Source organism: Vespa velutina, chromosome 5 (assembly GCF_912470025.1).
Source record: "Vespa velutina chromosome 5, iVesVel2.1, whole genome shotgun sequence".
Lineage (NCBI taxonomy): Eukaryota > Metazoa > Arthropoda > Insecta > Hymenoptera > Vespidae > Vespa > Vespa velutina.
The window spans coordinates 433,703-461,578 of record NC_062192.1 but is presented as its reverse complement, the minus strand read 5'-3'; the positions used below and the strand labels follow the sequence as shown (position 1 = coordinate 461,578).

Genomic DNA, 27,876 nt, shown 5'->3' with positions numbered 1-27,876 from the left:
AGCCCCAGTCTTCTCCCCCTTTTGCACTCCAGCGTGCGTCTCGTCGGTACGGTCTTTGGGGGCGCTCTTTGGGGCCGCTGTTTATGGCGCTGTGTTTGGGGTGCTGTTTGGGGCGCTCGTCGGGACGTTCTTTAGGAAGCTCGTCGGGACTCCCTTTCGGGTCTAACGCCAAGAACGACCGTGCTAGTCGACGTGCCGTCGTAGTCGAGCTCTACTGCGAGCACTGCGAGGCCGGACGCCGTAGGGCTTACGCGACCTGCCAGACGTCTTAATTAGAGGTGAGTTGCCGAGCGCGAGTCGCGAGTCGGTTAAGAGACCACTCTCGCTTCCCCTTCTTTCTGCTTTACCCTTAACTGCATTTCGCACCTTTCGCAATTTTTCTTCGTACCAACTTTTCAACGTCTTTTCAAAATTTTCGTTCGTCCTGGCCTTTCCCTTCGTCGAACCTCCGGCCGTAGATCGAGCAAAGCGCTAAGGTTACGCGTCTTATTTCGAGTCGTCGATAATGTCACGTTTGAAGAATCTCCCTTTTGCCGTTCTCGTCCTCGACGACAATAAGAAAGAGGAGAAGAAAAAAAGATAGAAGAAAAGGAAGAAGAAGGAGGAGGAGGAGGAGGAGGAGGAGGAGGAGGAGGAGAAGAAGAAGAAGAAGAAATACGACGAACCGAACGGAGGGAAAAGGATCGAGTTGCCTTCTCTTCTTTACGTTCCACGGTACTCGTCTTCGAGGTGCCGGAACACGTGTTCCGCAATATTTTGTGAGGATGCGTAGAAAAAGAGACGTGCGACGAGACGTGGTGAATCGAACGAAAAGGAAGAGATGCCTGTACGCGCGACCGTTTCCCTCGACGCTCGCGGACAAGTGGATAACAAAAACGACCAACGACTAGTCCTCCGCTTTCGGCCACATCGTATTTCTCGATCGTTTCAGTGCCCCTCGCGTGAAAATTTTTCTTCGCTGAAAGAAGCCAGCGAGGTTCTTCTACGATAAAACAAAGTCAGACGTTCTAGCTGAAACGGAAGGTTCGGGCAAAACTCGAGGAGGATAAAGGAGAGGCAAAGAGAGATCGTACGGGGAAGTTAAATGTTGCATGAGCTTCGAGGAAGAAGAACCGAGCTGAGATTCCCGGTAGCGATTAAGCCCTCCGACGGAAATAACGTACGATCGGACCTGCGAGAAGGATTTTTCGATCTGCGGCGCGCGCGCGCGAGAGACAGACGGAGCGAGAGCGAGAGCGAGAACGAGAGAGAGAAAGAAGGAGAAAGAGAGAAAGCAACGCGTAACGCGCGAAAAGAGCGACACCTTCGCGTCCGTGGAATTCCGAAGAGGCGAACGCGTTATCTGCCGAAAGGATCGATCTCCGGCCGTCTGTAAAAGGCGGACGACGCAAAGACAAGAAGATGGACAAGGTGGTGGCGACAAGAAACGTTCGACTCTCTCGTCACCGCCTTAAGGACGTATCGAACCTTTCTTTTTCCAAGTTCGAGAGCGCGTTACCGCACGCGCGCTCGCGCGCTCACTTATCGACGCGACCGCGACGCCTCGGAACATTTCGGTTTCCCTATCGCTAGACTCGTACCACTAGAAATCGACGAGACGACGTAGACGATGATAACGTAGAGAGTCGTTCGTTCCCAAGAACGAGGAAGGAGTCGCTTGTCACCGGTTATCTATCGACGTACCCCGGAGAAGGGAGCGTCGAACCCTTTTCAAGCGTTCGAAACTAAGCGGTTGCTCGAACGAACGGCACCACAGCTCGCCCGAAAACGAAACCCCGGTCTTTCTCATCCTTTCTCTCCTACCATTACATCTTCGTGGCTCGGCCACTTCTTCCCAGGGATTCGCGGGACTAACAACATTCCTTTTGCTTCACGAGATATCGACTTTCCCACAGTCGCCTACGGAAATTGAGCATCTTTCGACGACGACGACGACGACGACGACGACGACGACGACGACGACGAGGCATCCTTCTTTTGATTATCGTTATTTGGAAGAAAAATAACAAGAAGAAGAAATTCGTAGGAGAAGTAAAAGGTCGGAGAACGTCTCCGTTTACCGCGAATTCTTGTAAATATTCCCGATCGCGTACCGTTCGCACCGATCGGGAGAAAGACCGAGAGAGAGAGAGAGAGAGAGAGAGAGAGAGAGAGAGCGAGAGAGAGGGAAAGAGGCTACTCCAAGTTTGAAAAAAGAAGCGAGAAAAGAGGGAAGTCAGCATCGTTAGCCAATTCATTTATTCGCGGTGGCTCGACGCTCGTCCAGCATAATCCGTCGATTTGTCGGCGCGGCGTGTCCCGTGTAATGCCGCTTCTTGCCGCTTGTAATCGAGGAGAGGGAAAGAGAGACATAGAGCGAGAGAACGAGCGAGAGGACGAGGCGAAGAAAAGACGCGTCGCACTGACTATATGTGAACGACCGTAAGAAAAGCACGCTGATCGTGCGAGCGAGCGAGTCTGGCGACTATCTCTCTCTCTCTCTTTCTCTCTCTCGGTCGATCGCTCGCTCGCTCGCTCGCTCGCACAGTCGCTTTTACTAGTCGCTTTGTCCACCGTCGCGAGTTTATTGGTACGACAGGGCGCTAAATTATTGATGCTCGACTGCACGCCACTTCGAAAGAAGAAGAAGAAGAAGAAGAAGAAGCAGCAGGAGAAGGAGGAGGAGGGTGAGGATGAGGGAGAAGAGGAGAGAAGAGAGAAGGTGGAGTCGAGGGAGGAAAGGACGCAACTCGGCCCGTGATTTCAGAAAAACTTTTTCGTGCTATTCGCCTCGACATGTCCCCTCTCTTCTTTTTCTCCTTTCTCATTTCCATCCTCATCCGACTTTTCTACCCGTCCCTTTCTCACTCTGTCGCGCGCGCGCGTACGCATCCCAAGAGGGGGACCAGAACTCGCGCTCTTTAAAAGGGTAAGAAGGTTGGAGAGAAGGTCGTCCAAGTACGCTTTGTGGGAAAGTTTCGCGCGCGAACCTAATGAGAGGTTTTTAAATGGATCAACGAGAAGAGGAGAGAAAAGCTTCGTTACTCGTCGACAGGGCGGCGATCGATCTCTTGTACGCAGGAATTCATTTCCTCGAGGGTGACACCACAACGTCGAAAGACATTGGCGAAATATCGTCGACTGGAAACTAGACTCGAGACTTTCAACGATGATCCGATTAGAGAGCTTTCGCGGAGAGAGCTTTCCGTGCCGGTGAAGCTTATCAACTGCGCGGTAAAGAACGGACGGAGGAACGTTGAAGAAGAAACGAGATAAAGGAGTCTGTAGGCGAAGCGTAAAATGGTATAAAAAAAAAATATGAGGAGGATAAAGGAAAAAACAACGAATGAGTAACGACGTAAAGGAATAACGTAAGGAGATAAGTAAGAAGCATCCTTGATTAACGATTCTTCCTGGAAGGAGAGTGCGAACGATCGCTACGATTCTTTATCATAAAATCCTAATATTAGTTCTATCTAGGTATGCCATGCGGATCCGTATATACGTTAAATAATCTTACGTAATCCCCGAGATCCGATAAATGGGATATGTACCCACCTACGATGTTTCCGTAGCCCCACAAGTACCCCGCATGACCATCGTCGTCGTAGAACTGTTTTGCCAGAGAGAGAGAGAGAGAGAGAGAGAGAGAGAGAGAGAGAGAGAGAGAGAGAGAGAGAGAGAGAGAGAGAGTGGAAAAAGGGGAGAAAACGAATTTAGACTTTATTCGACCGTCGAACGGACGACGAATGGCAAAAAATGCTCTTCGCTAAACTCTAATTATTCCGTTTCGAGTAATTATATAATCGTTTTGTAATCGGCATAACTAATATTTTTCGACGACGAGTAACAACGAAGAAGGAATCCCATTTGGCCATTGTCTTTCGTTCGTTCTCCGACATCTTGGCTTCTTGAAGCTGTCGAAGTTTTCGGGAGGAAGGCAAGCTACTAATTAGCGATTACCTCTCATTCACGCGGCTCTCGAGAATGAATATAATTAGCACTCGGCTTTGTGATGGAAGCGCAGCGAAAGCCGAGCTAGCTTCGTCGCAGTCGCAGTCGTCGTCGTCGTCGTCGTCGTCGTCGTCGTCGTCGTCGCCGATGTGGCGGCGATGGCGGCAAAGTCTCTTAAAAATATTCCAAGTACGTTCGAAGAGTCATCCTCGAGGGCGGCCGATGCGACACGGTCCTCTACGCATCGTCGAATCATCGAGTGCCGTAATACGTGCACTCTGAAAATCGCTTCGTCGTCGACTCCTTCAAGAGAATCGCGAGCTCTTTGCCAATATTTTACATATTTTTATACGAAAGGAGATAATTACTTTTTGATAGGGGCGATCTGACCATCTGTCCTCTCTATTCAATTCCCTGAATGGGCCTCGTTTCAGGTCAAATAGACGGAGAATCGTTCGCGCGATGGATGAATACGATTACGACGGAAGAGGAAGATCCGCCGGTGCTGGGAGACGCCCCGGGAAGTCTCGTGATCCAGAAGAAGAGGACGATTTCGATATACGCGAGAAGAACACGAGTAATCATGGTACTCTTCAACGATTGGACAGCATGCAAGACCCGGAAAAGAGATATGCTCTCAAAGAAGTCATTGGTTCTGGAGTTTGCGGCGACGTTTACGAGGCGATCGACCAGCAAGCCGGTAGGCAAACTCTTTCCCTCTCTCTCTCTCTCTCTCTCTCTCTCTCTCCTTCGTCCCGTCCGCCTTGAAGAATGAATTTTTACTCATCGACATGATCCCTTTTTGCAGGCAACAAAAAAGTGGCGATTAAGGTACAAAAGCTTACGCCGGAGACGCAGGCCTTGATCGTCGAAGAATATAGGGTATTGCGAGATTTCGCGGGACATCCTAACCTTCCAGATTTTTATGGAATTTATCGAAGGAGATCGGGAAAGAAGACGGAATATGATCAAATATGGCTCGTCATGGAGGTGAGTTGGTCTTGCACGATTTGCATCCTCGTAACTCGTTAAATTTCGTCGGAGTCGCGTCATTACCTATCGGCGATCTCGCGAGGAAATTCGGGGCGAGTCTCTCTAACGTCGTAATTTCTCTCTCTCTCTCTCTCTCTCTCTCTCTCTCTCTCTCTCTCTCTCCTCTCTCTCACCCTCTCTGCCGAGAGAAGGGGCACTCGGAGAGAGGTCGAGAAGGTGAGGAGGAAAGGAGAGAAACGAGGCCAGAAGCGAGGGCTCGCCGCGTATATGGCCGTGCCTCGAGCAGAAGGCAATTTCAAGCATTTGAGACGGTCGAATACACGGATAATTTACGACACGCGTGGCCATTAAACAATCATTAAACTCGTTCGTGTACGCAGGTGAGGCCTGGCACGTCGCGGCCCTAATTTACGGGCGGACCTCCACGGCGAACCCAAAATATTATTACTTATCTCGGATAAAGCGACGATGCTCGACGTAAGAGCCGCACGGCTCGTTGATCGATCGACGATATCCAAGCGCGAAACGAGTCTCGCGATCATCCTACAGCTAGACGATAGTTAAACAAAAACAAAATGTTCGATCGAATAAAGGGAAACGCCTCTCGCTAGTAGGAGGAACAAGAGTAAGATGATTAAGAGCGGGGAGGGATGGGGAGGGCCGAGGAACGAGAGAAAAAGATGCGCTTTGCGCGAACGACAACGTGGAAAGGATTTATCGCCGGTTGTATTTCATATCGTAGCGCGTTTTACGAAGCCCCTTGACCGCCCGAAGGATCGCAACGAAGACGCGGCGAAACGCTCGATTAATCGTCGAAATCCCCGTCTCTTCGCCATTTTCAAAAAAAAATTTTTTTTTGCTTTATTTATCTACTTTTTGTTTGTTTGTTTGTTTGTTTGTTTTTTTCTTTTTTTTTTTTGTTTTCTTTTTTAATATCGGCCGGACGAGAGATAGGGGAGGAGAGACGAGAAAGATGGAACGATTAACGCGCGATAAAAAGAAAAACTTTAATCTCGAGTCTCCAGGTTCAGATTGCTTCCGCAATTACGAAGGTATTTCAATCGCGGTATACACTCGGGACCTTGGACTCGAATAGAGACACGATCTAAATGAACTACGAATTGCATCTTGCCGTTGTAATTTCTTCTTTAAGGACATTAGATTAAGGACTCTCCGTGTACGTAGATAGGTATATATGGCTATCTACGTGTCTCGATTCTAAGATTTTCTTCAATTTTTCTTTTTTCTTTTTGTCGTTTTTCTAGCTCTGCGAAGGCGGATCCGTAATGGACTTGGTGAGAGGTCTCATCGCTTCGAACAAAAAGATGCGCGAGAAACACATAGCTTATATACTTAAGGAGGTAATCAAGGTGAGGCGAACAAAGTAAAACGATATTTATCCGTTAGTAGAGACCGAACGATCGCTAAACGTTCTTTTCGCAAACTCAACTAACGAACGTCTAGCGAAAGATATTAAGTCGATCGATCCTTGGTCACGTATCTTATAAATCGCAAATAAGACGGCTGAAATAGCTCGCTAATTAAGCACCTCGCGTCGTGCTTACTATACCTGATCCGCGAGAGAAGATTGAATTCCTTTTGAATCTCTTACGATCGATTAAGACCATCGTGAACTCCTCTTCCTCTTCCTCTTCCTCTTCCTCTTCCTCACTCTCCACTTTCAAGGGTTTCTCGAGCTACTGGCTAAAATTTTATTGAAAAAAAAGGAAAGAAGAAAAAAAAAAAAAAAAAAAAAAAAAAAAAAAAGAAAAAAAGAAAAAAGAAAAAGAACACACAGAAAGGTAAAAAAGGATGGATGCATGAAAGTAGTACCTCATAGATCTCAGAACGCACGTTCGAGGCTATCATTTGGCGGTAACGGCCAATAGAGAGCAAGATCCGAGGGCAAGGATTTACAATGACACGATCCTATGAGGTATAATTAGCAGCGGCGAGAGAACGTTCGTACGAAACGAACGGCCCTTAAAGTCATACTTTGCGCAGGAAGCGTGAGGAAAAAAGTGAAAAGCTTGGAAAAACGTAAGGTCGCAGGATACACGGACGACTGGCACGCCACAGGTAAACGCCCATTTCCGTTTCGAATCGTTTTACGCTCTATGTGTGGTCCTTGTCTTACCTCTCGATCGTTTCCTCCTTTTAACGAAGCCAAGTAACCTAAGTATTTATGTTACTACGTAGGTACTCCGTGTCCGCTACACGTCGAAGCGTCCTTCCGTCAACTCGGAAGCAACGAAAGCGGTATTTGGGAGGTCTTTTTCTCCTTCTCCCGTTTGCCCTTCCACATCGCGAGTACGCGCGTTCCATCGCGGCACGGTAGCGATTCGAGCATGCTCGCTCGTACGGTAAATCAGACCACGCTGACGTTTAATGCCGGCAAATTACACGCGAAACAAATGGCCGCGAAAGCGTACGGAGCGGTGCTCCGTTCACTTCCCAATGAGCGAAAAAAGAAATGCTCCTTCGTCGTTGCGAAGGAGCAAAGAAGAGACGAGCCTTAGCTCGACTTATCTTAATTCATTTATATTATATTTTATTTTCCTCTCGTCATCGTCATATCCAAATGTTCCTTTCCTCGATAAATCCAAAATTTTGCGATGGGAGATATTTAAGAAAAAGAGGCATGCTCTTGAAGGAACGTTCTACGACGTAAGAAACGGTTTCGGCCGATGAGTCGGGTATTAATGATTTCATGCGCATGCCAACTCGCAAGTTCTCTCTCTCTCTCTCTCTCTCTCTCTCAACCTGGCATCGCTTGTTACGCAGCCAGAGACGGCAGGCCGCAAATTATAGATCGTTCAATTTGCAGTAAATCTATAAAGAGGATTCTCGAGAGGCGCCAAAGATGCCGCGTACCAAAAGCCACCATCCTTCCACTCCGCGTCCTTCTCCTCCATCTTATCCATTGCTACGCGCAATCGGTAAAACTTGAACGTTTTTCAGGCGTTGATACATCTACACGAAAACAACGTCATTCACCGAGACGTTCGCGGCAGTAATGTACTTTTGACGAAGGAGGGCGAAGTCAGACTGATAGATTTCGGTCTTTCGAGGATGATAAAGGGCGAGCTTGGTAGGAGAAACAGTTGCATAGGCTCGCCGAATTGGATGGCGCCTGAAGTGGTGACCAGTAAGGCCGGTGGCTCTGATAGCGGATACGGAAGTCGCGTGGACGTCTGGGCGATCGGCATAATGGCGATAGAATTAGCAGACGGCAGACCACCCTTTCAAGATATGCATCCTACTCGCGCGCTCTTTCAGATCGTAAGAAATCCACCGCCGACCCTCTACAGACAGTCCAATTGGTCGCAAAATTTTAACGACTTTATTTCGGAGTACGTAATGTTCCTTTCTTCCTGTCTATCCAACCATTTAGATCACTCTTACGTGTTATGCTCGATGAGAACGTGCTCATTCGCAGATGTCTAGAAAAGAATCCTGACAACAGACCGTTCATGGCCGAAATCATTGAACATCCTTTCCTAGCGGAACTACCGGAAAACGATTATTTGGTAATCCGTTGTTCTTCGAACATCTTACAAACGATCTTCTATATGTTTTATGATTAAAGTTACGCTTCGTTTTGATCTCATACAGCTGACCCAAGAAATTAAGGCACTGGCTATGGACGTTTTGGAGAAGGGCAAAGCGGGTAGGCAGCCGGAAGCGATCGTTCGAAAAAATTTGTTAAAGGTAAGATCAATGTACCGTGCAAAAATTAAGAAGAAAGAAAGAGAAAAGTAGGAAACGAATACGTATCGTCTCGTTAGACTCATCAAACCAATCCACCGGAAGCGATGTTCACTGAGGATCTTGCGGCCCTCGAAATTTTGACGGAGGACGCGATCTTGGACGAGTTGCAGGAGAGACTACAGCAGGGCCACTTTCATACGTTCGTCGGGGACGTTCTTCTGATACTAAATCCCAACGAGGATTACGATATTTACGGAGCTCAGGTAAGGAATCCGTAAGATCGCAAACGCGCGCTTAAACTGACGAACATCGATATCTTCCAGGATCATACGAAGTATCAGTGCAAATCGCGCTCCGACAATGCACCTCACGTTTACTCCGTCGCAGATAGCGCTTATCAAGACGTCCTTCACAACGAGGAACCTCAACACATTTTGTTCGCCGGCGAGAGTAATTCGGGTAAAACGACCAACATGTTGCATGCCATCGAACATCTCATGTTCCTCGGAAAGGCGAGTAAATATTTCTTCTGGAAATAGCAAACCATCGTTACTAAGTTTCTCACTTTTATTCTCAGAGCTTGCAAGACACCGGAGCTAGACTGATGAAAGCTTTGAAGGTGATTCATGTATTTAGCAACGCTGCGACGCCTCTCAATCCTAACTCGACGAGATGCGTGCTACAGACACAAACGACGTACGGTTCCTCCGGGAAAGCGTCCGGAGCGATATTTTGGCTCTATCAATTGGAAAAGTGGCGCGTTTCGACGCGCGACAAGTTAGTTCTACTTTGAATTCGTTTTAACGAATCTCGACGGTTGCGAATCAGTCGTAAAAAATAATTTTAATACTTTCTAATAATTCTACTTACGAGTTAAAATCGTTCCGATTGGAAGACCCTATAAGCCTATAAGCCTGCTCAATCAAGACTGCCCCTGTTATCCGCGACCGTGTCGACTTTCAAGGTAGAAAGGGTTGCTACTTCACAGGCTTCGTAGCCGTCGAGATAATTCGTGACCATTCGCGATTCGCAAAGCCCCATATAAAGGCGTTATAAACCTCTGCACCTCCTCTCACGTGTAATTTTAATTCGCAGAAATCAATCGAATTTTCATATATTTTATTACTTTTACGATGGCCTCGAGGCGGCTGGAAAGTTAAGACAATACAATCTTCCAAGCGGAAGGAGAATGCGATATCTTCGGATCGGCGAAAAGGGAAACGAACGAAAGCGATCGTTTAAAGTAAGAAACGATCCCGATGGAAACGTAACTAGATTCGGAGTTATGAAAGAGAATTTAAAAATCATGGAGATGGAGGAATACTTTGAGACGATGTGGAAGATATTAGCGGCCATCTTGTTACTCGGAGAAATCAGATTCGTCGAAGATAGTAACGGTGAGGCCGAAATGGATAGCAATGAAACGGCAAACAAAGGTAACGAGTTTACTCCGATAACACCGATTACTTCGCTGCACCGATTAATTCCTTATTTTTTTCTTTTTTTTTTTTTTTTTTTTTTTTTTTTTTTTTTTTTTTTTTCCATAACACCTCTTCGCTTCCACGTGGAAATATCAGTCGCGGAATTGCTCGGTCTGGATCAAAAAAAGTTTTCTTGGGCTTTGATCAACTATTGCCTAATTAGAAAAGGAGCGGCCATTCGCAAAAAGCATACGTGCGAGGAGGCAAGAGAGGCAAGGGACGTCTTGGCGAATACGATTTATCAACGATTCGTCGATTGGCTCATTAACATGATGAACCTCAAATTCACAGTGACTCGTACTCTTTTGTAAGACTCACTCACGTATTACTTACCCGCCTTTAAAATCTCGATCTCTCTTTCGTTCTTGCGCGCTCGCTCATGCCTCGTTACGTTTTCAGCGGTGACAAGTACTCCATAAGCGTGCTCGATCTCTTTGGTTTCGAGTGTTTCGCGGTGAATCGCATCGAACAATTGTTCGTGAATACCACCAACGAACAGATGCAATGCCATTACAATCAACGAATATTCGCATGGGAAATGGTGAGAGATATTGAAATATTTCACGATCTAATATTCAGAGCGATTCATCTTAATCGTAAATTTACAGCAAGAGCAAGAAGAAGAGGATATAAAGGTACAAAAATTCCATTTCTACGACAACAAGGACGCGATCGATCGACTGATGGGAAAGGACAATGGATTGTTTCACATTATAGACGACGCATCGAGACAACTCCAGGACGTTCAATATATTTTCGAAAAGATAAAACACGAAATACAAGGGACACATATAAAACAAATAAGCTCGCACGAATTTACCATAGCCCATTACACCGGTAAACTCGTTTACGACGCGAGCGAGATCTCTGAGAAAAATCGCGACTTTGTTCCGCCTGAGATGATCGAAACACTGAGACAGTCCTTTTTCGATATCGTCAAAGATATGTTCACGAACAAGCTAACGAAAGCTGGTAATCTTACGATAGTGGTGGATAATCAGAAAACAGAGGAGGAGAAGAAAATGCCGAAAAGTAAATGGGGAGCTATCATACAAGAGAATATAAAACTTAGGGTAAAAAAAAATAAAAATTCGAGATAACCTTCGAAAATCAAGCCGTAGTTAATGAGACGCTTTTTCCCTTTCCATTTTGTCGGTAGAAATACAACACTGCTTCGAAGGGACAATATTCGCAAACTCGCAAGATGAGAACCTGCGCGGCGACATTTCGATCCACCAGTCTCGAAATTTTGAAGAGCCTCCTGGTGGGCGGTGGAAGCGGTGGTATACACTTCGTCAGATGCATTCGTGCCGATCTCGAGGGTATACCACAAGGTTTTTATCGCGACGTAGTCAGGCAACAAATCAGAGCATTGGCCGTATTAGACACCGCCAAGGCTAGACAACGAGGCTACCCATACAGAATAACCTTTCAGGAATTCCTTCGAAGGTTCTTCCTTCGTTTTATCCTTTTTTTTTTTATATCCAATAAAAAGACGAGTAGATATATAGGTAGAAAATAATGTGATAACGATTGACATTTCCCGCAGGTACAAATTTTTGGCCTTTGACTTCGACGAGAACGTAGAGATAACTAAGGACAATTGTCGACTGCTTTTAGTAAGATTAAAAATGGAAGGATGGATCATCGGGAAAACTAAAGTATTTCTAAAGTATTACAACGAGGAATATTTATCGCGATTGTACGAGACCCAAGTGAAGAAGATCGTCAAGGTACAATGCATGATGAGAGCGTTTTTGGCGCGCAAGAACATCGCGAGCAAAGTCATCAACCTGAAGAAACAAGTTGGTATGTAAAGGTGACGCCAAAAGTAAGAACGATATTTCTCGCGCGATTCTAATCGGTATTGTTTCAGTGAAGAAAGCGTCGATAAGGAAGAAGGAGCCGTCGATAGATATGACGCAAGAGGAAGCTGCGCTGATGATACAGAAAGGTAAGGGAAAGAGACAAAATTCTCGATTTGTCAAATCGAAAATCTGACGATCCTGCAACAGCATACAGGGGCCACATCGTGAGGAAGGAAATGGCTCCGTTGCTGAAGGGGGATATGGAACAGGAGACGAAGGACTTCATCAAATTCTACAGCAGCAAATGGAGGTCGAAGAGCATATTCCAAGTCCTCCTACGTTACCGTGCAGCCCGCTATCAAGACCTCGTGCAATTTTCGCAACAAGTGAGTCTCTCTCTCTCTCTCTCTCTCTCTCTCTCTCTCTCTCTCTCTCTCTCTCTCTCTCTCTCTCTCTCTCTCTCAAGAGATTCTTCTCTCGGAGGCGACTCGCCGTCTCAGAGGAAAAGAAAAACAAAAAAAAAAGAGAAAAAAGAAAAACAATATATCTATCTCTAGGATATACCTTTCTACCCTTTTTAGGTACACCTGTTCAATCAAGCGATAGCGGGGACGCTGGAAGCGACGAATGAACGAGTACCCTTAGATAAAATCGACCCTGGCATTAAAGCATCCACATACTTAGGCCAGATGAAACCACCCCAAGTTCACAAGCTACCCTTCGACATTTATCACGATATGCCATACTTCGATACGAGTTATATGAACAATCCCACGGGGAAAAAGAAGAGCGCAGGGTGAGTCTACAGTGAAGTATTTTCTGCTTTCCACCCTAGTCCTATTCCCGAGTATGCAAAAACTGTCGTCGAAACAGGGCTTTCGATAGATAACTATTACGTACGAAGTCGATTAAAGGAAAATATAGAAAATATAGATTTAAATGAAGATTTGAGAGAGAGAGAGAGAGAGCTCCTGCATCGCGAAAGTTTTTGCGATCGGCAAACGACACGCTCCAGCTTTCGTTCTTTACGCTTGCCTTTTACGCCCATAGCCCTGTGTTTGTCTGTGTCATGTCCTAGTCTCTTCTCTGATCTTTGTCGCACGTACATCTCCTTCGTTGTATGACGTATGTCTCTATCGAAGATAAGTGTCGTCTGAGCTTTGACGATGAGCTTTGGCGTCAATTGAGAAATACGTTCTGCAGATCCATGTCGACCTCGGTGTCTGACGACGAGCACGAGCCCTGGGACGCGCCATTAAGGAGACAAACGGTGCCTTGGCCCAACAGCAACGTTCGTACCAGAGGTGCTTTTCGTTCCATCTCTCCGGCCGCGCGATCAAAAAGCTCGGATCACCCGTCGCTTCGTCCTCTTTCCACGAAGCACCTTCGAGCACGAAGCGCAAACTACTTTCACCTCGTTCACGCTCTGATTCATTCTCCTGAAGAAAGGAATATTACAGTAAAAGCAGCCAATCGCTAAACAAAATTAAGTCAACCATTGAGTAAGAGGCTTCTCTGTTTGCAAAACTGTTCATCGTTTTAATTCGTATCATCGACTCGCCGTATTATCGATTAGCCAATATATTGAGAAAAATAACATTGGAAGAAATAGGTAAATCAGCAGGTAATCATTTTTAAAGCAAAATTTCCTTTCGTTTCGCTACAAACTCGATCGATCGATCGATCGCGCTCTCTCCATCTCGCGCATTCGCGTTCACGAACAGCCAAGCATCGCACAGATACTCATCCTCCCTTGCTATAAGAACGATCTAAGACGGAACGAATTGAAATGATAAGGGAGGCGCAATACGGTCGCGCAATACGATCTTCTTCCGATCGGTCTACCGTTCGATATCTTATACAGATAGCCTCGGGCCCTTTGAAAAGCAAAGAAAAGAGAGTGAAACGATCTTCGTGCATCGAGGAAGAAATAATAAAAAGAGGAAAGAGTAAATAGCGGTCGTCGGAATGACTCGCTCGAGGGGAACTCATTCTCGATCGGATCTCTCTGCATTTTTCAGACGTCGAGGTTCAAACGACGAACTCGCCACATCGCGTGGCACAACAAGACCCGTCGGGCAGCGAGGGACAGAGTTTGATCAACACTCCGTTTTCCAGGGACCCGAATGTCCCGGTCCGATGTCCACCGGAAGATTCGAACCGGGCCAAAGCCGGCAATGTCGGAGCCCAACTACCCGCGATCGACCATAGTCCCGCACGATCTTCTAACGCTCATAATCCTCACTCAGTAAGTTCCACATTGATTCTATTCTCGCGTAATAATTTTATTATTATCTCAGCATTGAATATACCGTAATTAGATTAATTACGAGAATATTGGGTCAATACGCTCTAAGAAGAATGCACCGCCTCTTCCTATTCCGCCGTTCGGCCAAGTGTCACCAGTCCCGCCGAGTCGCAGCTACGACGTTCACAACTCGGAGGCTCGAGCTAGAAATAATTTCGACAGCGGAAACGATTGGGAATTCGATGACAAAGTTAATCGGAATACCAGCGCCGTCGCAAGCAATCGGTTCGTTCGTAACTTGCCAATTGTTCGTCGACTCGATACCTACATAAATCTACGTGATAACTTTATTTTTCAGCGTGAATCCGATACATGAGCTGCAAATGCTGGGCCGTAAGCATAGCAACGACGACGGCGAGGATCAACCACCATTCAATTTTCAGGTAAACGAAAATTTGAGATAGCTCGGATTACATATAGATAATAGAAATATTCATCGATACGATTGACGGTCTTTCGCACAGGCGATGCTAAGGAAAACTCCGCATCAACGTGCCTCGATGAAACGTACCGCCGTCTATGATAGTTACGTTCCTTCGCCCTCTCCATACGGACGTCCGATCAGTCGCGAGGAACACTACGAATCCAACGTCGTTTACAGAATCGGCGGAAGCCGGAGAGACTCCTCCGAGTGGAGTCCCAACGAAATGATAAGAATGTCGGAGAAGTACGGTAGAGAAGGTGCCTGGTCTGCTGGTGGAGATCGCAACGATGCCGGCGACGTCTCCGAGAGCGTTACTACCGAATTAGCTCCTGGAATCGTCGTCGAAGGCTACGTTTCCGAACTCTAAATTTATGAGAGAAAGAGAGAGAGAGAGAGAGAGAGAGAGGGATAGAGGAGAGAGAAAGAGAAAGAGAGAGAGAGAGAGAGAGAGAGAGAGAGATAGAAAGAAAACGCGTCGCTAATTACTTAGAATATATTCTTGTACATATGTATATTTTACCGAAACTTTTTGATAAACCAATAGTCACAATTTTTCGATGTCATAGTTATTACGAATATCTTGAAATGAGCTACATAGATTTCTCCTAGAAGATCAAAAATATCTTCTGTCCGACGTACAATATTTCCTTTGAAACAAAGCGCCTCTCAGTGTCTGAATACGTTCTGAGTGATTAGCGACACGGCATATGGTAAGAAGAGAATATATTTCGATAAAATTTTCGAATTTCCGATTGCGTTTCCTTCATCACCAAATTCCTTCATAATCAAATAGATAATGGCACATTATGTGTCTCGCATGTCTCATTCTCTCACGTAACTTAAGGAATGTATTTGTCTCCTTTTCCGCGATCTCCGAAAATATCTAACGAGACGCATATTTTGATTTGTCAACGGGACTGATTGCACGAAGCCACGAAAAAAAGCGCACTTCATACGTCCCACATTCGAGCGCAATTCCTCGATAAATTATAGCAATTTATATGAGCTATGATTAATCTTATCGACTATACAAGTATCGCTTGCAACGAAATATAAGCAATAATAAGATACGGATAATGTACAATTATTATAAAAAAAAAAAATAAAATATAAAAATAAATAAACGATTTAAAATATATTAAAAAAAAAAAAAAAAAAAAAAAAAAAAAAAGGAAAACTACGTATGAGTCCCATTATCGTAACCCTTTTACAAGATTACCTATGTTAAATAAAATATAAATTTTATTATAAAATCTGTATAATTAAAATAAAATTACGTTTAGGATGTTATACGTGATAATGGTTACCGGAAGAGAGAGAGAGAGAGAGCGAGATAAAGAGATGTTGTCGCTATAATTTCCTAAATATAGTGCAATAAATACGAGGAAGGAATAACCACGTTTACAATGGCATTAAAGCTAATTTTGTTGGCATCTTAACGACACGATAATTAGAGAAATCCCATATTCGGCACAGAAAAGATTTTTTTGTTCCTAAATAAAAGGGATATATACTCGTTTGCACAAAAATTTAGAGAAATGAAAAGAACTTATATACCTGGATCATTAAGTCGCTAATTGTGACAAACAGCATTGTAGGAAGGAACGGTAACGGTGATTTATAAAGGTGAGCTGCTTCGTTTATGAGTTTTTTCTACTCTTCTATCTGCAGCTGCATGTCAATAGAAACGTGTAGGTAGAATCCTTGAAAGAAAAGTTTCAATCTTTCTCAAGCTGAGAATTATCGTTTTGTTGGGAACTTTGCTTGATAATGTTCACCAGGGTATCCAATCTTGTTGGTCGAGCTATCTGCAGGACCATATGCGCCTCTTCTAAGATCAATAGACCGTTGTGGGCGTCATTCGCCGACAGGTTGTGCGCGGATATAACGTGCCGTCTCCAAGCGGCATGCGTAGGTAAAACCTAAAGGAAAAAGGAAGGAATATAAGTGTAAGATCGTTAAACTCGATCTCGGTCGTCTTGGCATTTGTTTTCTTTTCTTTTCTTTTTTTTTCTTTTTTCTTTTTTTTCTTTTTTCTTTTTTTTTTTTTCTTTTTTCAGCACAACGAACGATAACGAACGAACCTGTAAACACCACTTGCAATGAAGGGATGGCGATACAGTATGAACGGCTTTGATGTGTCTTCTTCGAAAGCCCCAGCTGGTGTAGGCACGATCGCAAAAGGGACAGGGAAAAGGCGGATATGCGGGACCTCCTTTGACGGTCTCCTCTGAAAACTCCGAACCACTGGACGAAGGGAAGGCAGGAGAGAAACTCGAACGGGATCCTCCACCAGCGACGTGCTCCAACGAAAAGCACGAGGAGGAATCTGTCGTCGCTTCTGTTGTTGTTTCTGTCGTCGCTTCTTCCTTGGGAGGACGTTCCAACTCGAGGAGCCCAGATTCTCCTTGATTTTGTACGGTCGACCAAGGAGATCCGTCCTTTCCATCCTTTGAACCTTTCCGACCTCGACTCTCCTCCGGAATTCTTTCGGAGACTCGAAAACTCGAACTTTCCTGTGCTTCCGCGATTATCGTCACGGCCGGCTTCGAAGACCCTACAATTAATCGCCGTAGACGATTGAAATCATATCGCTTAGCTTTTCCCTCCCTGTCATTCACTCCTCGTCTTTGACGTTCGTCCGGATCGAGCACTGCGTTTTATCCTTTCGGAAATAAATGAAATAGACGGGATACGATAAAAAGGACGGAATATAATTCGGAGAAGAAGTAAACCGCTAAAAATGTAAAATAGGTTTATTTGCGACCAATCGTGTGTCTTGTCTACAATAATATCGCTTTAAATAACGATCGGTACGTTCGAAGGTTCGTCCGTACATTCATATCAAACTTTATTATCGGTCTATTACAGATCTGATCTCGTAAACGAATCCGTCCAAAAAATAAGATAAAGGAAAGGAAAGGAAAGGAAAGGAAAAGGAGGAAAAAGTGATCAAGGCCGTTGGATAAATAAAATGAAAAAAGGAACGAACCAACGAGCGGACCTATCGTCTATGTATGTACGTACCCTAATAGTTGGGCGCCGTAACGACGCGCTTTCCGCTTTTAAATATTCTACAAGCATGTCTTAAATTACTAGTCTCATCGTAAGAGCTACGAGTTCTTTTCCTTGTTTAAGTATACACGGTAAAATAGCCGATAATGTCGCCGTGCGCGACACGATCACGCACGCGTCTCTAGCACGGCCGGCACGCTTGCTCACGCGCGCGCGTCTCGTGTCGTATAGTGTTTCTCTCTCTCTCTCTCTCTCTCTCTCTCTCTCTCTCTCTCTCGCTCTCGCTCTCTCTCACTCTCTCTCACTCTCTCTTTCTCTCTCTCTCTCTTTCTCTCTCTCTCTCTTTCTCTCTCTCTATCTATCTATCTACCTTAGCCGTGTGTGCGTGCGCGCCTTGCATTTGTGTGTCGCGGCGACGTACTCGTTTCGTCTCCGCGATGCATCCTCGCGTGCCTGCGAGCTAAACCGAGTTTGATATCGTGCGCCGTCTACGGCGATAGTGCGTACTTACGATTGCGTGAACACCGTATAAATAAATAGATTAAGAAGAAGGAATGTCGTGTAACGCGGCCGCACGATAGGAAAACAAAGGGTTCGTACACGATGCTAGAGTAATAATGATAAAAAAAAAAAAAAAAAAAAAAAAAAAAAGAAAAAAAAGAAGAAAAAAAAAGGAAATAAAAAGAGAAAAAAAAAGTCAAGAACGATCGATGTCTCCTCGCCTGTAGGAGGATAAACACGTAAACCTAAGAAGCAGGAGAAGAGAATGAGTGATTCGCGATCACCTTCTTCCTTTTTCTAACGTTCAACCTGTCACCCCGAACGATTTCTATTCATGACGAATCTATCGCCAATTCTCTATTCAACATTTACGCGTCTAATATTTGATTGCTCGAATCAAAATCCTAGCCTCCTTCGTCGCAGCCGTTTTCGCGCGCTTCGTTCCATCGTGGATTTCAATCGAGAATACGACAAAGCTAGAAGCGAAAAAACGGGGAGGAAGTTGAGGTCGAAATGGGGGAGGGGGGGGGAGGCAGATCGGGCGATTATGGGGCGACGGCAGATCGAAAACGGCCTATTCCAGCCAGTGGAAACGTTTCCGTTTGACCCCTGACTTGAAACGCCCTAGTCATTGCGTGTAAACGGAACGCCTCTGAAAGAGATACCTTTTCAAGCCCCTATTACTAGTGTCGATCTTTGTTACGCAATTCTTCCAAACTTCCTCCCACTCGATGCTGTTTGGCGCGATGCCGCTAAAGTGAAGCAAAACCTCCCTTATCAGGTGTATCTTGTTGCTATCGAATTGCTGCTTTCCCATTTTACCATTGACGTTGCAGAGTATCCTCTCTTCAGGAGTAAAGAGGATCTTCATGAGATCGCAAGCTAGATGATCCATCGGACGAGAGGACGCCCACGTTGAGATAATGTCCGGGCTCGGTAGTAGATCGGCATAAGGTAGTTGCTGATACGAGTAAAGCAGCGGCTTCACGTCCGAGAATCCAGTTAGGCCGGATAATCCAGATATACCGGAAATGTCTTCAGCAGGACTGTTCCCAGACCCTGCCACACACATCAGCACAGCGCGCTTTAGACACGGCTCTCCCCGCAAACGACACGCTTACAGAGACGCGCGCTTACGCACGCAGGCACGCACGCACAAACAAACAAACAAACAAACAAACAAACAAACAAACAAACAAACAAACAAACATGTATAAGCGCGTACATTCGACTTTCGTTTCACACGATATTTCTTGGATCTTTGGATATCTGGATCGGGATCGTACGTAAAAGAGGAGTCAAGAATCGTGATCGGTGAAACGATCGATCGCACGCGCGTACTTACGCAGAGCTGGATAGAATCGGCTTCTAATGTTTTCTGTACGATGTAATACGTTGATTATATAGCAGGCACATCATTTCAAGAAAATAACTATCTTTTCTATCTCCTTTAACGACATCTTATCCAGCTCTCGTACAATTGCCCTTTCACCTTACTCTTTCGCTCTCTTTCTCTCCTCCATGCACGCATCACCTCGTGCATCTACCGATATACACGACACTTTCTTTCTCCCTCTCACTCCTTCAACACGCAATCGCCCTTTCTCTCATTCGTGCGCTCTCTCGTTCCTTCTTTTTCTCAACATCCTCATGGCGTAACAACGAAAAATAAATGCGAATCGCCAATCGAGCGAAACAAAAATTACGATAAAAGCAAACTAAAAAATCTGGCGAGCATCGAATTCTGGTACCAAAGAAAATGCCTTTGGTACCTAATAGCTGCCGGTAAACGATTCGAATGTTCTCAAGTACGCGTAATAAATAAATAAATATAGCGAGTATCGCTTATATCGTGAAAAGTTATTGAATTTCGCAAAACATTTATAAAGATTTCAATGTTTCTCTGCACTTCCGAGTTCTACGTATTGAAACTGTACATATTTCCTAAAGTACAAGTTGAAAACTGCACGTGTAAATATTTCGTTACGTTAATTTCACATCCCGATTTATTGTACCAAGAAAGAAATTCCGATTATGCAAATGACAAAAACGCAGGAGGTGTATAAAAAAAAAAAAAAAAAAAAAAAAAAAAAAAAAAAAAAAAAAAAAAAGAAAAAAAAGAAAAAGAATATGTAATGCGCTTTTGAACCCGTATTTTCTTCCTCTACGAATAATCGATAAGACATAAAAATACGAACTATAGTGACTAGATATCATTCCTGGCTTTAATTCGATGTCCAAAACATCGCCAATATCTGATAAATGATCCAACGTACAAGTTTAAAAAAAGGAAATCTTTTGTGTAGAATGCATAAATGAATTTATCTGACAGACGTACAACACGTAAGGAAAATAATAATATAAAAATAATAACTTGAAACAAGTGGAAAAAAAAGAATTATATGCAAATATACAAGTATAAAAGTACAAATGTGAAGTAAGCAAATATTTTGTTAACTGACCTTGCATACCGTCCACTTGCCCAGTGTCCAGTCTTTCCACTGGATCTTTATCCGTTGATGTTCGCTTTTGTAAGTCTTCGGGCATCATCTCCAATGGTTCTATCTATAATATTTTAATTTATTTCTTAATCTTATTCTATACATTAACCGTCATAGATATTATCAAACGTGCATGGCAAATAAACTAACTTTCATTTCTAAACGATGAAACACAGGATTGGACAATGCATCGGATGACCCATGATCAGTGTCCTTTCCACTTTGTTCGCTTTCATTCGATTCACTGGTATTCTCAGATTGCGATATTCTTGGAGTTAAAGCCTTCTCCAAAATAGAATTGTTATGTTGTTTACAAACTTTTTGTTTCTTTTTAGGTGCTTCTTCCTTAACAACAGGTATATCCTCTTCGGCTACAGCCTGTTCCAATTCTGCCAACCTCTTATACTGATCCTTAGCAAAAATATCTCCTCCCGACAAGCCACGTATTTGCAATGTTTCAGCTGCTTTCAACAAAGCAGGCAAATTTTTCTGTTCGATATTAACCTCTCCTTTATATATAAATATGAGTAATGCCTCGAGTTCGCTAAAACGTACATCTTGCAATATTATGACTGGATGCTGGCATGGATTAGCCTATAAAAAAAAAAAAAAAAAAAAAAAAAAAAGAAACAAACAAACAAAAGGTTATACTTGAAAATTAAATATTTATTATCAGTAGAGAGAAAATTCGAGAAAGCAACGTTTCGAAGAGAGAATCGTGTCAAAAGGTAATAAGTAATTTTCCTTCAAAAGCATCAGGAAATACGAATGGCAGCTGTCAAACGTTTAAAGTGATTGACAAGAAAAAAAGGTAAATAGAATTGATCGAGGCAATGGGAAGGAAAGGAGAATGACGAAAGAAGGATTTCTTCTTAACTCATATTAAATCTTGAAAAATCAATAAAGATCTCTTACCTGGAAGACTTTCTTGAAGAAAGGACTACTGGCAGAAAGTATCACTTTGTGGGCTGTGAGACACTGTCCGTCACTCGCGAGTGTCACGTCCACCAGGCCTTCTTCCTCCCAAAGACTCTCGAAGCTCGTCGCGATATTGTTCAGGAAGCTGTTCCACTTTAAGCATATTTGGCTTGACATGTCAAAAGAAATAAACTAAATCGAAAAGCGTTCGAACGACCGGCCGATCGAATGACGCTTGATACCAAAGCGTTTACACGGCGAATAAAACGGTGAACGCGAGAGAGCAGCGATCGTGCCAGGTACGCACAAACATCGTCCAAGTTGCTCGGGAGTATACAGTCAATATGGCTGCCGTGCGACTAACGGAACCGCGCCAAATTCAAAACTCCCGGAGCCTTTCTCTCTGCCTCTCTCTCTCTCTCCCTCTCTCCTTCTATCTCATCGACCATACACACAGTCCTCGTATTTTCCGCTTTAAAATAGAATCAAATGAAAGAATTAAAATAGATCTATTGCCTGATCGAATAAATCAAATTATTTTCTCGATTTCTTACAAAATACCAGATATCGTTCGTTTCGTCGTTATCGATCGTTTTCATTATTCGTTACGCTCGTTTACCAATTTATAAGAATATATTTTTCTTCGAAGAGTCTGACTGAGTAAGATCGAGCAAAAGTCTTGCGTGAGCGAGTGCATGCGTGCATGCATGCGTGCATGCGTGCATGCATGCATGCATGCATGCATACGTACGTCGTGCGTGCGTGCGTGCGTGCGTGCGGCGTGCGTGCATGCGTGCGTGCTACCTGGTTGCCTCCGTGCTGTGTGCTTGCCGCATACTGGCTCGCGTGCGATGCATGCTTGCGTGCGTCCATGCCTATAACAGAGTTCCATAATCGTTAAGATTCCACCTTGCTTCGCGTTCAACGCGTGGCTACGCGAAAGAAAGAAGAGGAAAAATTACATTTACTCTTAAAGAAACATTATCCATCAAAATTCGGGTTAAAAAAAAAAAATATATATATATATATATATAACAAAATATATTATATTCGGAGAAATAATATGTACATTAAATTTGCAATAAATTAAATTGAACTCTGTATAAAAGTCTATCGATGTGAAAAAGAAAAAAGAAGAAACATTGTTCGTTTGCTATCGTTGGTTGAAGCTCAACGACTACGCGACTGGAACGAAAAACGGATCGATGATAATCATCATCACGCGAACTTTGAACGAGTACGTTTATCGAACGTATTCCAACGAAGCATTTCGAAGTAAAATTTCTCAAATAATTTACGGGTTATAAATTATATTATTTTATTCAGATAATTTAATTATTATATTAAATGGAATATATGAAATTGAAGGTGGTATAGTAATCAAAAAGGATAATGAGCTTAACAGCAATGCGTTTCTTTTTTTTATATTACATATTATTTTAGTTTATGGATATAAGGTGTGGCTCTAATTGTTTTTCATTTTGATACGAAAAAAACAAACGTAGAAATAAAACAAAAGGACAAATATGAAGAAACAAAATAAAAAAAAAAGATATAATTCATAAACATTCCCTGTATTCTATTATGTATGTAGAACTTAAATGTCGAAAGCCAATTACATATTTTTCAACATTTTTCGAATGTATAGTAATATTTAAAGATTTATTAAAGGAATAAGCAATAAATAATATAAAACAGATGTTATTGTCATACCTTAGGTACATTAATGGCGCATTATGAAAGTCAAATGGTTCAACGAATTTTTCTTTTATAGTGTTCCAACTTATATACTTTTTAAGTTTCATTTCATTTTATCAATTAAGTATAGTTAAGCATAATTTATAATTATATAATATAAATGCAAACACCGCACTTATAAAATAATACTTCAATAATGTATTATGAAAAGAGAAATTCTCTTGATAATCTAGATGTGCAACTTAGAAGTGCACCATTAATGCAGCTAAAATGACAATATTATGCATGAAATTTATCACCTTGGAAGAAATCCAAATAGAAATAAAAATGCAACATTCAAAGATAATTGATCCAAAGATAATTTATAGCGTACAAGTGTTGTATAAAAAAAGTCTTTCTAAGATTTATAATATATCCGGTTATTCCGAATTATATTCATTCCTTCTCAAAATCGAAGGATATGTTTATTATCGCAGATTCTTTATTCAAAATTCTCCCCTTAACAAGTAGCAGTATGGTGTAGTACTACTAAGGAATGCACGAAGATATTTCTTGCTATTTCTCATTTGTCGTAACACCGAATACGCGTTTTTACTTCTAACGCGCGCATAACTGATTTTAATGAAAAAAAAAAAGAGGAAAAAAAAAAACAGTAATGTCGATGCAAAGTGAACATAGTATTCAGAAAAAAGCTATTTCTAGAAAAAATCTCGAGCGCCCAGTGATCGAAGCACTCTTTGTAAGTAAAAAAAATTCTAATCCATTTAAATACAAGTTATCCCTTAGCTTCGGGAAATTGCTTCAGCGATGAATTCTGTATATTAAAATAATACAAAAAACTCCTATAAACATACGCCCCATTTAACATTTTTTTTTTCGAGTTATAGCAAATTTCTCCTTTTCTCTAAGTTTTCTTTAAGTATTGTTCGGATTTTTCGGAAACCTTATTTAATATTCTCGCGAATGATGAATTTTTGTTGTTGTCGTTTTCATGTACAAAATTCACCGCCGATCCCCCGAAGCTACCAGACACATTCTACATATTAATTTAAACATTTTTCTAATTTGGAATTAACGTCTATTTTCGAAAGACGAGCACTACAACGAGTGCCGACAATAATTCTTCCCTGGTAATCCGATCACCACTGCAACAAGAAAAGAGAGAAACGTCAAAGTTTTATTGTAAAGCCATACCGGCCTCGGCACAATCATCGTTCAACAATGCGAATAATAATTCCTTCACACTTGATGACACAAGAAAAAAAAACATGCTTCCACTAAGATTTATTGGATCGTTGTATATTCGCAACGAAAAGTTCACCTATTCATGAAAGATATGAGATACAAAGAAAATGTTGGGAAAGAAACGATCGGAGAGAAAGAAAACGATGAAAGATGATAGAAATAATAATTTCTGAAACTTTGAGAATAGATCGTGGCCTAAAGATTTGGAAAATATCCGTTGTCAATAATGTAAAGATTTCCGACTATCAAATAATGAATAGAAAAATTCGATGAACAAAAAGCAAATGATTCGCCTGAGGAATTCTTTATATCTACCTCCATCTTCCTGCATGACCACCAGTTTTAGAATAAGCTTTTCCTCCTTGATAGTTGAAGAAACATAGAAATAACGAGAATCATAGGGACGATACTGGCTTGCTATAATGAGATTAGGGATGATCTAACAGGATGGAAAAACATGGGAAGACGATGGAAATTATTCGGCTTGAAACTGAAAAACCTAAAAAATATATATATATATTATATACGTGAAAAAATATCATTGACAATTGCTTAAAAAAAAAAAGAAAAAAAAAAAAAAAAAGAAAAGGTATGAAAGAAATTTATGATATAACAACGATCAAAAAATTTTATGAAAACGTAAAAATAATTATTTTAGTTTTTGTTACTATGGAGTAGGTGTGAAGGATAAATTCATTGGTGACAATTGATTTCCCGGTGTAGCATCGGTCCTAGCGCCTTGTTCGATTACCGGATCCGTCTCATTCATGTCTTCTACCTATAAAGATGCGAGAAAAGGAATTTTAAGCTATACTCGTTTAACAACACGATTATAAAATAAAATCGTTGAAATAATGTTTATCCTTACCACCATTGAACTCTCTTCAACTTTCGCTCTTTTCTGTGCAATCGTTCTTAAAAGTCCCTTAGCTTCCTCTTTAGTTTCATCGAATTGAAGACATTTCTGTGCATAATGGTTTGCCCGATCCAATTGTTCTCGTTTCAAATGATATTGCGTTAGATACTTGTAAGCGTGACTCAATTCGGTTCTATCAGCATTTCTAAATTCGTCCATTACAAAATCTGTATAAGCTGCAGCCGCATGATCGTGTTCACCCAACTTTTCATAAAGGCTAAAATTAGAAATAATTTCGAGAAAAAAGTTATTCTAAAAAAAATAAAGAAAAAAAAAAAAGAAAAAAGAATAAGTAATACATACTTGGCTAACTTTATCAAAGCGACTCCCTCGATATCCCCTACATTGCACGCTTTGTAATAACACTTGAGCGCATCTTGAATTTTATCTTGTTTTTCATATGCCTCGCCCAATGCAAGAACCATTCGACTATCATGAGGTCTCAAAAGTTGTGCCTGTTTGTAATAATACAAACCGTAAGAAGGCATCTTCAAAATTTCATAAGTTTGACCCAAACCATACCATGCTCTATAATCCCTTCTATTAACTTCTATATAAAATACAAAATAAATTCATCCAATAATTAAACGTCATAAGCGACCTAATAAAATGATGTCATATCTATAAAACGTACCGATGGCTTGGCGATAACTATGAATCGCACCATTAGTATTTTTCATCTCCATAAATTCATGGCCGAGTAACGTCCAAGCAGATAGGTACTGTGGATTAAGTTTCAATGCTCTATGGAAATACATCACTGCCTTTTGATGATCTGCTCTTAAACTGTAATAATTTCCTGGAAATAAATGAGACTATGTAACGTATTTTCCAATATCAAAAGAAGTAACATTAATTTATTCAAAATTCTAGTAGATATTATTACTTACCCACTATACAACACGTTTCCAATCGATATTTATCTATTTCTGTGGCTCTATGAGCTAAATATGCTAATTCTACTTTCATTTCTTTTACATAAAGTAAATTTGAATATGTATCCATATTATCGAGACAATATGGATCTTCTTTTATTATGTGTTTAAACGTTTTTATAGCATTATCAACATCTGAAAATATATAGAGAATAAAGGAATATTATTATATAATAATGGAACTCAATGGTACTCAAATGTAAAATAAAAAAAAAAAAAAAAAAAAAAAGAAAAAAAAAGAAAAAAAGTAAAGTTACCTCTCCTGTAATGAACGGCAATAGCAGTTTGAGCAAGTACGTATGCATTCTTTTCAAAACCCATTGACTGTAATTCGCAATACATAGCTAAACCTTCGTCAATAAGTTGTAACTCTAAATACATGTGAGCCATAAAGAAATGTTTCATCCAGTGATTTGGAAGTCGCAAACTTTCTAATTTTTCCCTATCCGTAATTAATGCAGCTAGTTCCAACCAAGTACCCCAGTGCATCGGCTGCTTGTGAGTCGATTCAACCAAAACTTCGGTTGCCTCTCTCGTAAGCTGAAGTTTTTTCAGAGTCACCCCAAATAAATATAAACAAAAGCCGTCTAATTTTCCGGCCAAATGATCTTTTCTTAAATCAGCACAGAGTAATTTTAAACTGTCATTTCTCATAGGGTCTGGTGGTATATCCGTCATGTCATCTATTTTCTTTTTTTCTCCTGATAAGTAACGAGAATACAGATACAAAAATCTGGCTTTCGAAGTTGTACATTTTTCTGTAAAATAGGCTGCCCGGTCGTACTCTTTTAAATCGAAATAAGTTTTAGCTAAGATATACGTGTCATCTTCCTCACTCGATTCCGTCAAACCAATATCATCCGTGGTCACATCGTGTAGATCTAATTTGACATCTTTCAGAGAATAATTCAATTCCGCCAGCCTAAAATGTTAAGGGATGATTATACTGACTTTTTTGTTTGTTCTTAAAATACAATCCAACAATCATTTTGTATACCATTTTGTAGTATGTAATAAACCACGTTGAGTACATTCATTTATCGCGGGTAACAAGTCACACTTAACCTCTTTAATATTAAATTTCACGAGATCATCCATTTATAATAAATTTTCGCAAAATCATCACATACGATAATTTATAGTCAATTTTAGAATAATAAAAGTCCGTTCATCACTTTTCGTTTTTAACGTATGCGACTTCAGCGACAGATATGGACAAAATATGAACTAAAAACGCAATAAAGGAACACTCTTCACATTGTCCGTTTACAGCATCGTGTACGAATTTTCCCATATTACAATATGTTACTTTCACGCAAAATCTAACAATCGAGTTAGTTTGTAACAGAAATGTTTTGTATAGAGCACAAATAGTATAGTATATATTGTATGACGAAAGAAAAAAGAAATCATACGTCAGATTATACACTTCTCTGAAGAATAGATTAATTGAAAAGAATTTTTTATATTTTCTCTGTTTCTACTTAAA

At 41.8% G+C, this 27,876-nt stretch overlaps 2 protein-coding genes across 29 annotated transcripts; one reads left to right on the top strand and one right to left on the bottom strand.

The window, feature by feature from the left end:
* Positions 1-14: 14 nt before the first annotated feature.
* LOC124949457 (neither inactivation nor afterpotential protein C) lies at positions 15-15,407 on the top strand. 15 transcript variants are annotated; one of them, XR_007101064.1, is made up of 24 exons: positions 15-278; positions 4,368-4,633; positions 4,742-4,923; positions 6,192-6,296; positions 7,888-8,279; positions 8,366-8,456; positions 8,542-8,637; positions 8,715-8,900; positions 8,961-9,149; positions 9,215-9,414; positions 9,733-10,073; positions 10,215-10,425; positions 10,518-10,659; positions 10,727-11,191; positions 11,278-11,567; positions 11,668-11,927; positions 11,995-12,072; positions 12,134-12,312; positions 12,508-12,722; positions 13,130-13,230; positions 14,045-14,174; positions 14,284-14,459; positions 14,533-14,617; positions 14,699-14,756. XR_007101064.1 is itself a non-coding variant. In XM_047494485.1 (24 exons), the coding sequence occupies exons 2-24, from the start codon at positions 4,396-4,398 to the stop codon at positions 15,023-15,025; spliced, it is 4,776 nt and encodes a 1,591-aa protein (XP_047350441.1). In that variant the 5' UTR covers positions 17-278; positions 4,368-4,395; the 3' UTR covers positions 15,026-15,407. The 15 variants fall into 15 exon arrangements, 12 of the variants coding, with proteins under 12 accessions (XP_047350447.1, XP_047350446.1, XP_047350448.1 ...); XR_007101062.1 differs by having other exon boundaries at positions 14,227-14,459; XR_007101063.1 differs by having other exon boundaries at positions 16-278; positions 14,248-14,459.
* Positions 10,844-27,819, bottom strand: LOC124949460 (cell division cycle protein 23 homolog). Of its 14 annotated transcripts, none has more exons than XR_007101066.1 (10): positions 27,385-27,797; positions 26,645-27,309; positions 26,343-26,522; positions 26,087-26,251; positions 25,756-26,002; positions 25,405-25,669; positions 25,205-25,314; positions 24,852-25,035; positions 22,148-22,468; positions 21,769-22,065 (listed from the first exon to the last, which is right to left on the bottom strand). XR_007101066.1 is itself a non-coding variant. In XM_047494500.1 (8 exons), coding segments are annotated over exons 1-8 (1,734 nt in total). In that variant the 5' UTR covers positions 27,486-27,797; the 3' UTR covers positions 23,149-25,034. The 14 variants fall into 14 exon arrangements, 4 of the variants coding, with proteins under 4 accessions (XP_047350457.1, XP_047350456.1, XP_047350455.1 ...); XR_007101069.1 differs by having other exon boundaries at positions 22,341-22,468; XR_007101067.1 differs by having other exon boundaries at positions 22,345-22,468.
* Between the last annotated feature and the right edge of the window lie 57 nt (positions 27,820-27,876).

Coding starts and splice junctions, on each gene's coding strand:
- LOC124949457 (XM_047494483.1), top strand. CDS start 4,396: ATGGATGAATACGATTACGACGGAAGAGGAAGATCCGCCGGTGCTGGG. Junction 14,460..14,532: donor AGCGCCGTCGCAAGCAATCG/GTTCGTTCGTAA, acceptor TTTATTTTTCAG/CGTGAATCCGATACATGAGC. Junction 14,618..14,698: donor AACCACCATTCAATTTTCAG/GTAAACGAAAAT, acceptor TCTTTCGCACAG/GCGATGCTAAGGAAAACTCC.
- LOC124949460 (XM_047494499.1), bottom strand. CDS start 27,485: ATGGATGATCTCGTGAAATTTAATATTAAAGAGGTTAAGTGTGACTTG. Junction 25,670..25,755: donor GCTTTGATAAAGTTAGCCAA/GTATGTATTACT, acceptor TTCTAATTTTAG/CCTTTATGAAAAGTTGGGTG. Junction 25,315..25,404: donor TTGAAGAGAGTTCAATGGTG/GTAAGGATAAAC, acceptor GCATCTTTATAG/GTAGAAGACATGAATGAGAC.